This window comes from Benincasa hispida, chromosome 4 (assembly GCF_009727055.1).
Source record: "Benincasa hispida cultivar B227 chromosome 4, ASM972705v1, whole genome shotgun sequence".
NCBI classification, from domain to species: Eukaryota; Viridiplantae; Streptophyta; class Magnoliopsida; order Cucurbitales; family Cucurbitaceae; genus Benincasa; species Benincasa hispida.
In genome coordinates, this window is record NC_052352.1 from 55,397,757 (window position 1) to 55,409,320 (window position 11,564).

At 35.7% G+C, this 11,564-nt stretch overlaps 1 protein-coding gene across 2 annotated transcripts; it reads right to left on the reverse strand.

Annotated features, from left to right (window-relative positions):
* Positions 1-2,853: 2,853 nt before the first annotated feature.
* On the reverse strand, positions 2,854-10,533 carry LOC120075462 (pentatricopeptide repeat-containing protein At1g06710, mitochondrial). 2 transcript variants are annotated; one of them, XR_005481339.1, is made up of 3 exons: positions 7,435-10,533; positions 4,393-4,708; positions 2,854-3,389 (listed from the first exon to the last, which is right to left on the reverse strand). XR_005481339.1 is itself a non-coding variant. In XM_039028876.1 (2 exons), exons 1-2 carry the CDS (start codon positions 10,429-10,431, stop codon positions 4,673-4,675), a joined length of 3,033 nt encoding a protein of 1,010 aa, XP_038884804.1. In that variant the 5' UTR covers positions 10,432-10,533; the 3' UTR covers positions 2,854-4,672. The 2 variants fall into 2 exon arrangements, 1 of the variants encoding a protein (XP_038884804.1); XM_039028876.1 differs by having other exon boundaries at positions 2,854-4,708.
* Between the last annotated feature and the right edge of the window lie 1,031 nt (positions 10,534-11,564).

An 11,564-nucleotide genomic window follows, 5' to 3' on the forward strand; every position in this document is an offset into this window, starting at 1 on the left:
CATATAGACTTCATCTTCTAATACTTCATGAAGAAAAGCATTGTTGATATCAACCTGTCTTAATTGCCAGCCATAGTATAAAGCAAGAGTAAATATAACTCTAATTGTTATAGGTTTTACTACTGAACTAAATGTCTCAGTGTAGTCAATATCTGCAATTTGATCATATCCTCGAGTCACTAGCCTTGTTTTATACCAAGCTATCAATCCATCCGAATTCTTCTTGATCTTGGACACTCATTTGTACCCAATCATCTTTTTATTAGATAGTGATGGTTCTAGAGACCATGTTCCATTTGTGAAAAAAGCTTTATGTTCATCTATCATTGCTTGAACCCACTGACGGCTTTTTAATGCTTCGTTTAGCTGAAAAAATCTTGGGTTTAAAAATTCCATTATTTCCTCTTATAACCATTAGATGATTGTTGACAACATGAGATGAATTGAGCAAAAGTGCAAGAGTAAATTAGTTCTCATTATTGGGAGGATCAGAAATAGGTTGTTCAGAATTATTTAAAGAGGGAGTCTGTGAAATAGATGGTGATGAGGAACGAGGAATAGGAACATCAGGTACAGGTTTAGAGGCTTCACAAGAGATATGAGATGATGAAGGATTATAAGATATTTGGTTTGTACACAGTGTAATAGGCTATAAAGATGTACATAGCAGTGGATTTGACAAGTCATTATTGACAGGACATGAAGTAGGTACATTGATGGAGGAGCAGACGGCTTATAGGGCTAGATAATGGGTAAATAACTGGATGTAGAAGGTACTTTGAGGACTGCTGATTGGATTGGAGAAAAGACGAAGTCGAAAATTTAAATTCATCAAACAATGCATGAAGAGAGACAAACAGTCAGCCATTTTGGGACAGATATTTATAACCTTTGTGGATTGAACTATATCCCAGAAAAAGACATGGGGTTGAACAAGAATCATGCTTGTGCTTGTTATAGGATCTCAATGATGAATAACATAGACAATCAAATGTTTTTAGAAATGAATAATTGGGTTTTGTACCAAAAATCTTCCTAGAGGGTCTATATGAAGGTCCCCAAACATCAGTCACAACTAATTGCAAAGGAGCAAAATACACAGTTTAAGAATTTGTAAATGGAGATTGTGATTTTTAGCAAGAGCACAAGTATGACAAATAGAGGATGTCTTTTTTTTTTTTTTTAATAGAAAACATTACAAGAGGTAAGAACATATTTGACAATATTTAGGCTTGGATGACCTAATCTATTGAGCCATACATCAAGTTTTGAAGAACTAGAAGATTAATCTAGGTATGTTCTTTGTAGTCGATGTATGAAGAATTTGAGAATGACTTTCTGAGATTGGTTGGTGAATAGAGAAAGACTTCTGGGACTGTGCTTTTTCCATTGTAAAACAATATAGTCCATCAACAAGATTGTCTTGGAGCAGAGTTTGGCCATGGACTCCTTCACAAAACAAACATTGAATGAAATTCAGAAAAGATGTAGTTATCTTTAGCAAATTGGCTTACGCTAATGAGATTTTGGTGATTTTAGGTACATGAAGTAGATTTTTAAGTTGGAAGACAATGTGTGGATAACGTGAAGAAGAGGAAAATTTTAGAAAAGATCCAATATGAGAAACATTCAAACCTACATCATTACCTACCCACACTTTGTTGTCTCCAAGATACTCTGATCTGTAGGTTAAATTTGAAGCATCATATGTAATGTAGTTTGTGGCACCTGAGTCTAGAAACCATTGATTTTCCCTGTTGCGGTCGTTTGATACTGTTTTAATGGAGGAAGAATTTATATTCTATCCTTGATAATTAGGCAACAAACCTAGCCTATTTGAGTTCGACGTTGGTCCTTGAAACCATTTTTCAAGAAGACGATAGCATTTCAAGGTTGTATGCCCAAATTTGCCACACATTTGACATTAGAGCTTGCCATTATTATTCCAGAAGCATTTATTTTGTTTATTACCTTGATTCTTGTTTTGTCGTCTCAATCGTTGTTGTTCGAGGAAGGAAAAGAATTAGAAGTTGGCTTCGATTGATTTTGTGTAGTCAGATTCACTGAAGGTGTTGAACCATCAGGATTTACAAAAGAGTCCCTCGATTCGATTTTCTTGAGAAAGAAGTTGTGAATATACTCTTTGTAAAGAAGGATATTCATCTTTGTCAGTGATTACCAAGATAGTAGAATCGAATTCAGGACCCGATCCAACCAATATGTGCATCACTTCATGAGCTATCTTTTTTCCAGCCACATTCAAAGAACCCACCAAGTTTTTTATTTTCTGAAAATATTCTTCTAGTTTCATACTTCCCTTTTTCATTGCTTCTAGTTTTCCGTTCAGATCAAGGAACTCATGCCATGTTCCTAGAAGAAAATCGTGCGTTGAGTATATTCCAGACTTCTTTTGCTGATAAATAATCGAACATTTGAGAAAGAAGATCCTTCGCCATAACTCGAAGCCAAGAAACAATCAAACTGTCTTGTCTGATCCAATAATCGTATTCAGGGTTCATTGTTCTTGTAGAAGAAGACTCTAATTCAGAAATAAAAAATTTCGAGGGAATAGCAACTTCTGGATTGTTAAATTTCTCTGGTGCATAGCCTCTCATGGTGGAAGTAACGTAATTTCCAAAAAAAGAAATTTACCTTCATCAAGCTTGAAGGTGGTAGTTTTGCTTCCAAGGTTGATCGCTTCTGATGGAGTTAGGGAGGAGATTGTTGCTGTTGATGATTGAACTCGCAAAGGAGAGTCGCCCCATTTGCAACAGTAAAAAAAAATCACCAAACTTTTCATTGTTAGACTTTGAGCACCGATACCAGAAATGATACATAGTGCCAAATAGAGAATGACCACAAAATGAAGTATTTCTCATTAATTGAAGTGTGATCAACATAATGACCTTTATATAGAAAATACATTGTGTAAAACTGAACAAACAACACAATCAACTGAATAACAGAAGGATAAAAACAAATTGTTCAGTTGGAACAATATTGATAAATATAACAGCTTCCAGCCTAATAACACTTAGTGAGCTCTCTTCATATAGGGAAGGACTCCAATATCTCCCAGAACTTCCTTTGTCGAGTTCACCATAGTTTGGATATGAATGATTAATGCGTGTTGTAGCTTCTTGGCTCTTGACCTTGTAATGGGACCTTGAGACATGACAATTGATGTTCCTTGATTCACATCACATGTGTTGTTGCATAGATACCATTTATCAACAAAAACTACTCCAGGAGGGGGAAGAAACAATATAAAATTGACCTTTCCAGCATGGGGCTGTGAAGGAACCAACTGCAGAAAATTTGTTCAACAGCTCCACTGCGCACAAACTGATCCTGTTGGCAGTTCAGACCTGCAGTTTCCTTTGAATAATCTGAAGAGGGGAAGGGGGGTGTTACCATGCCAACTAACCAACAATGCAAGGATGCTCTAGAATGTTAAAGAATAAGAACTAGCACACTGACATGGCCATGACTCATGACATAAGTATAATCCTGGAGCAGCTACAATTTATATATTGCCATGCTATGGTAAAAGCAACAAGACCGTGTTAACTCTAATTAGTAGAAAAATCGTAGTATTTTTAATTTGAAATTTGGGGTCAAAATAGGTGAGGTAAAATTAGTCCCAAAATGCCAAAACTGAGACAATAGAACTAATCAGTTCGGTCAAAGCCAATTTTAAAAATGGAAACCAAACAAACCAGTTCAGTTAAAATCAGTTATCTAGAAGCATTGGTTTGGTTTGGTTAGCCATCACAGTTCTGCTTTTCATTTGGTCCAAAACTGAACCACAAACACTCCTAGCAACCAGCATTACAACATAAGTGGAACATAATAAGGAGGATTCACCTGGTGAGGCTAACACTAATCATGTCTAAGATGAAAAAACTTATACACTCAACTTGAACCAATAAAAGAATAAAACGAAACTAAATGCCACAGATCAAAGAACATCTATGGACTCATAATCACATAAATAAATTTTGGTACTTTGTTCTCCAAGCAAGAGGAGGAGATTATACAATATTAGGCAAAGGGTTTAAATCCTATTTTGATACTTAAGCTTGTATGCTGATTTCATTTTGGAAATTTCAAGCTTTCATTCCAGGATCTAAACTTTCCATGAGAAACTATTTAAGCCACTTTCATTAATTATTTTGTAAAAACAATAACCATATGTTTCTTGAGCTGGACTGGCTTTTGAAAGTTGGACAAAACTTGAATAATAAAAGCATATCGATCAAAATAAGATAAGAATAAAACTTTAAATACCAAACAAGTACTCGAACCAAAATAAATGGATGTTATAATGTTAAAGAAATGGTCCTCTCCCCATCCGTAGAAGAAAATCAATCAGAAGTTATGTGATCTTACCCCTTCTCCTATGTCAGGACTCCGGATAATGCAAAGATAATTTTCATCCAAATTATCTTCTGATTGACAGGTAAAAACCCAAAGTGAATCAAATCTGTCCTTAGCTGCAATAGTTGTTCATGGGTGCATGGAATGGGTCACACATCTTCAAAGGTTTTCGTGAATGCATGGTAGAACCCTCCAAAATGGTTTCCACAGTTGAATTATTGAGAACACTCTCAGAGGTATTCACATAATCCATGGGCAAACAACAACAAAAACAATAGGTGCAGAAATCTCTTCAAGGTGTGTCTTCCCGTTGCAACCAATTGATATCCTGCTAAGTACAATTTTCAGAACATGATGAATAGTAACTCCAATATTAAAAAGTAAGATAGAAGTAAGAGAAACTGAAGGCTCCACAATACAAAAATGATCTTTGCAGTACTTTTTTCCACATAAACAACCATAAAATATTTTCAAATTCACTTTTAAAATAATTTTTGGAAAAAGAAAAAACTCCAGAAATCTATTTTCTCCTATAAATTCCTACAACATATAATTGCCGGAGTTGAGCTTTACTAGTGTATTGCTCAGTGCCTGACTTGTACACTAACATAGACTTCTTTAGCTGAACGAGGCAAATTACTTGCTTTGAACTTCTATTCTTTTTTCATCATTCCAGTGAAAAACTATCTTTAGTTCAAAAAAATAATAATAATAATTACAAGGGTAGTGATAGGAACCAAATCGTTTAGAAGAGTTTTATTGATAATTCGATGAGCTACACAACTGAATATGCGATCAGGTAAACAATCTAGTAAACGATCAGTTACTCGATGCAAATAGCTAGGCTATCCTCTATACGATCGTTGCTATTCACTACGCGATTGTCTACTATTCACTGCACGATCGTCTACTCGATGAGCTAGACGATAAGCAACACGATTACAAAATCTTCCTAAAAGCAGTCTCCGTCTTCAGCTTCCTCTCACACGCGAGAGTTAAGCTTCCCCCACTCACAATTGCTCTGATTATCAAAAGTCCCCCCTCATTTCCCGCTTCCCCCTCCTTTTAAACAAAAGCCTTCTCCTAACCGAATTGAAGTCTTCACTAGTTGTAGTCCCCAACCCCCCTAACTATCGCAACTTCCTCTTTTCCCAAATTACCCTAGCAATACAATCGGAGGCCTAACAGGTAGTTTAAAGAAAACATCCCTAAACTTTGTTATTTACCGTTATTATATGGATGGAAATCATTTATCTATATCATGTCACCTCCCTCTTCTATACATTGAAGCAGGAAAGAGAGGAGAATGAAAGAGGTCGGTGAAATGGGCTCTAGATAAATAGTTTTCGTCCATATACTAATAGTAAGGCCATTTTTTACTTTTATTTTTAATGTTAAGGGTATTAATGCATTTTTTTGAAAGTTATGCGATAATTTTTTAAATGAGGTATTAATGGTTTCCATCCATATATTAAGCGTTAGGGTATTTTTTAAACTTTTTTTTTTTTTTTTTTTTTGAAAGTATAAGGGTGTCAATGAAACTTTGAAAATTTGGGGGCATATTTGAAACAAAGAACAAAGTTCAAAGTATTTTCCATAATTTAGCTTAACAATAATAATAAATAATTGCTCTTTGGTTCCACATACTTAAGTTTAAATCTAGCCACCAAAACATGGCAAATTACTATGTTGCTTATTATGGGAAATTTGATGACAGACCCATTGATAGCTCCCTAAATGGACTATCTTAGTGCCTCTAATCCCACTCGTTTAAAATGATTAACGAGTTTAGATTTCTATATTTGTAGGAATTTGAGCATCACATGCATTCCAAAGCGTTATGGGCAGTTCATGATTAATTTGAAGTTATTAGGAGCTTACCAAAGCATCCAGGGCTTCAAAGGAGAAAAAATGTTAAAAATACCCCTAAAGGCCCTAGCGTTGCTCTGCCATGTGCTGCTAGAGATGGCACGCAAGACAAAAAGCATCAGCAGGGGATAGGGCCACGATGCCGTAGCATACTGCAGCTCCCGCACGCACTGCAGAAACATTTTGCCCAGCTCATAGAACCGCGAAGTTGTAAGTGGCATTGCAGTGTTCTTGACAAGCATTATATATACTTCTTATCATTTTAGGGTTGAAGAGAGGAGAGTTGTAAGCTAATTTTGGGCACTCTAAGCTCAGTTTTGGCCACTTTTGCCCAAGACCCATGAGATTCTTTGTATTTTTTACTTGTAATGAAGATTTTGGCATTGGTATTTGAGATTTGATGACCGACTAGACACCAAATGTCCATTTAGAGGTTAGTTGGACACTTTTGTTTATGGATTTAATGATTTGATGGAATGTTTATGGGTTTTTCTGATTCTTCATGTTTTTAACTCATTGCTTGAATCTATGTGCAATGAATGTTATATTAATGTGATAGATTAGTCGTCTCAAAGCATTGGTAAGCCCCAAAATAAGGTGCACATATGCTATATATTCGTAATGAAAGCATGTTTAATTTGAGTAGTAAATAGGTGAAGTTATAGTTATGGTTCGATCTCTAGCGTCACCAAAGTCCCCAATAAAGAAAGATAACAAAATCTAAGGAATAGAAAAGGCATTAGAATCGACGTGGCCAATTTAATCTAATGTTCTAATCAATCAAAGAGCTTAATGCAATTAACTAGTAGTATGACCACTATTTAGTCAATTTAGAAATTGACATCGTATTATGAGTTAATTTTCTATTAAGGGAGTCTTACCAGCATTACTAAATCAGTTGATTAGGCTTGTTAATTAGATAACCCAATTCTTATGATAAATCAATGAATTAACCTATAAATAGCCCAAAGGCCTCTTAATCCACGAAGATAATCTTGTGTTATCCCCTCCACCCCCCCACACCCACCAGTAGTGGAATTCTTGATTTCGGTTACGTACATATATTTGATCGATTGAAAGCCTCGACAACCTTCCATTTATCACCCATCTTTCCAAAATAACGAGATGTTGGCGAATTATACAACTGACAGAAATATTGGAAATCAGAGGGGTCAAGACACATACCATTTGACATATGCTATCTGACAGCTGAAGTGCTTCTTCCCACCTACTAGCTCTGGTAAGCCCCAAAATAAGGTGGACAAATGTACCAAGATCTGGTATTGCACCCTCTCTTAGCATATCATAAAATAACTCAAACGCCTGACCAATCTTAGTTGTATTAGAAAAGCTCTGAATCAAAGTTGTATACATATTCTTCTTAGCAGCCATAGGCATAGAAGCTGATATGACCTCTTTGTGGAGATCCATTGCCAGTTCCAGTCTTCCTGCCTTAACAAAGTTATCAATCAAAACCCTATACAGCAGAATAATTGGAGCAGAATCATTCTTCTCCACTTCCTCTAAAAGCCCAAGAGAGAGAATGAACTCCCGTTTATAGCCTTCAATGACCTTACAGTAGCTCGATACATGTTTTGGCCAATATGTTTGTTTCATTTCTTCCAACAGTGCATAAGCCTCATCTAAATGGCCAGCAGCACAGCAGTGGTTGATCAACACCGTGTAGGTGACAAAATTTGGAGCACAACCTTTTGAGCCCATTTCCCTGAAAAGCTCAAGGCATTTATCGACTTTACCAGCTTTCCCAAAGCCATCAATCATTGCAGTGTAGGTCACAACATTTGGTTTACATCCCTTCTCTTCCATCATCAGCATAAGCTTATAAGCTTCATCCGTCTTTGCCACTTTAGAAAGGCCATCAATCATCTCTGTGTAGATAACAACGTTAGGAGCACAAGAATTCTCTAACATTTTGGACAACATCTTCAAAACAAGATCTAGACGTTTATCCTTGAATAGTCTATCAATAAGAGAGCTATAAGTATAGACATTAGGATTATACCCACGCTCTACCATCTTACGAAACACCTCTTGTGCTTCATCCAACTTTCCAGCCTTACAAAACCCATCAATTAGTGCATCATATACAATGGTGTTTGGTTCACAGCCTTCCACAAACATGGTCTCCAACAAGTCACGGGCATCTTTGACTTTATGGGCCTTGCATAAACCATCCACTAAAGCTCCATATGTAACAACATTTGGCTTTTCAGCCACATTATTTTCTATTTTAAAATACATATCTACGTCAGGAATGTTTGTATCACCTCTCATTCTTGCATAAATCTGACAAGCTTTTTCTATATTCCCTGATTTACAATAGCCATCAATTAAAGCTGTATATGTAATGACATTAGGAAGACAACCCTTCGCTATCATTAACTCAAAAAGTTCATTAGCAATAGAAACTTTCTTAGCCTTAAGGTATGCATGGATGAGGGTTGTATAAGTCACCACAGTAGGTTCACAGCCATCTCTTACCATTTCATCTAGCCAATTGTGAGCTTGTTTAATGAGGCCAGCTTTAGAAAAACAATCAATTAAAATTGTGTATGTATAAACATCAGGAACCACACCAGTCCCTTTCATTTCTTTAAAAAGCAGAAAGGCATTTTCCACCCTGGATGCATTACATAGAAAACCAATCGCTTCAGAATATGTAGAGGTATCAGGTATAAAACCATTACCCACCATTTCATGGATTACTTTATGAGCTTTCTCAAATTTCCCAAAGCCACAAAGGCATCGAGCAAAGCTAACAACGTTGACCTTATTTAGAACAGTTCCGGCAGAAAGCATCTCATTGTAAGCTTTCTCAGCCAACTCAAATGTAACTGGCCCAGGTAATTCTTCACCGCTACAAATACTGCCAATTAAGATATTGTAAACCACATAGCCAGGTTTGCATTCACATTTTTCCATTTTCTTAAGCAACTTATATGCATATGAAAAATCACCTGATTTGCAATAAGCATGAACAAGAGAATTAAATATCGTATAACTCGGAAAACAGCCTTCTGCAATCATCATGCTTAGAATTCTCTTGCATCGACCCAACTGTTTTTTATTCAAACAGCCACAAAGCAATATCTTAAAAGTCTGATCATTAGGGATGCAAGAACTAGACCGCATCCTGTTCAAAAAATCCATTGCTTCTTCAAAAAATGAAGCTTCGCACAGTCCAGATATCATCTTATTATAAAGAATTGTATTAGGGACAAAATCTTCCTTCTCAATTAATGAGAGGGCTTCTCTCCATTTACCCACTTTGCAGAGAGCTTGAACAAAAAAACCAAGAGTAAACTCATCCATACTAAATCCTAATTCTGCCATTTCCCTATGAACCAAATGAGCAGTGTCCAACTTATCCGCCCTGAGAAAGACTTGAATTAAAGCATTATAAGTTAATCGGGTAGGCTTGTACCCAAAGTCCTTAAGCCTCCCGAGCTCTTCTAATGCTATATTCCACAACCCATTTCGGCAGCACTTCCTAATCGACACATTAAGCAACTTCCCAAGCACTTTTTTGTCAGCACTCTTAATTTCCAGAAGAAACTGCTCGGGCACTGGATCATAAGTACCACGCTCGTAAACATCTAACAACGCATTGTACACTGACGGAGTATGATTGTAACCAATTTGTCGACCCGCCCATAAAAAGAACTTGACACAAAGTTCACGACTTCCCAAAAGACTCAAAATCTCAACCACCAAATCTGGATTCAACTTCTGCCTGAACTGCCTAAGTAATTTATAGGTTTTGTCCCCGAACCCATCATCACAATTTCGAATTGCATCTAATATTGAAATGGCCTCGTTTGAAATCTTACCAGTATCGAGCGTCTGGTCTAGAGAACCGGAGTCAGCATGAGAATCCAACAACGAATCACGCAGAAACGAGACTTCTTGGGGCGAAAAGCATTGGACCCGCGAACTATCAGACGAAAGCGACTCGTCCGGATCAACCAATCCTTTGAGATCGTCCGAAGGAGAAGTGGAGTGGTGGGCAATGGGGGAGGAAAGGGTTTGGCGATATACACTGACGGAAGAATGGGAGAATATCGGAAATGGGTTTGAAGAGAAGACGGCGTTGGATCTAAATGGAGAAGAAACGAAGGAAACTGAGAGAAATTGGAGAGATTTCAGTCCCCTTCTGCTCATTACTCACTGTGAGGAACTTGGAAATGGGATTTTGTAGGATTGGGTTTTTGGAGGGTTTATTTGATGAAAGGCAAAATCAGACTGTAGAAAGCTTGCAGTTTGTTCGTTTTTTCCTTCATTTTCTTTTCTTTTTTTTTTTCCTGGACAAACTATCTTTTCATGTTCAAGAATAAGTATGTTTAGTTTTCAAAATATACCTTTTTAGTTCGTGAATTTTTTAAAATAAATGTATTTGATCAAATTTTAAAAATATATACTTTTAGTTGCCAAAATTTTAAGAATAAGTTTGAAAGGTTTTTTAATTAGTTTTTATTTTCATTTTATATAATTATATGAAATTTTGAATTACAAAAATATGTTTGAAAAATAATTTTAGAGAAAAGAGGTAATTTTAAAAAAAATAATTTTCTGATTTAAAATAACAATAAAAAAAATGTAGGAACCTTTTAAATACATTTTAAAAAATTCAATGACAAAAAATGTACATTTTGAAAACTTATGTATCAAATGAACCTACTCTAAAAAACTAAGAGTTAAAAAGGTTTATTTTGAAATTTCAAAGACAAAACACACATATTTTTTCAAAACTCGAAGATTAAAAAGGTCATTTTTCCTTTTTTTTTTTTTCTTTCTTTTCCTCCCTCAACCTGTGGATATTTCTATAAACGAATTAAATTATTAAGGGCAAAATACATTTTTGGTCCTTGAGATTTGAATATTTAGTCCTTTTCAAACAAGATGTTTTAGTCTTGAGATTTGAAAATTAATTCTAAATTATCCTGAATTAAATTGACAGATAGTTGACCTAATAAAAAAATGATGTTGTGGTTAACTTATTGATTTGACTATGATGAAGTGAAAACTTTAAATGAATCGGCAAAATATATTGATTTTATATTTTTTTAGGGTTTAGTCTTTTCATCTCCTCCCTTTCTTTCCATCCCCTTCCTCCTTCCTCACCTTCTATTAACCATCCTTCGATGGGCATCAACTCCCAAAATCTTCCTCTCTGTTAATGAAAATTATGGTTTTTGTTTATTCCAATTATGTATGAGCAATAGCTCTCCTAATTAGTGTTCTCATTATATTGTATTATGGAGTGTGTATTTAGTCTTCCATTCATCTTTGTAAAA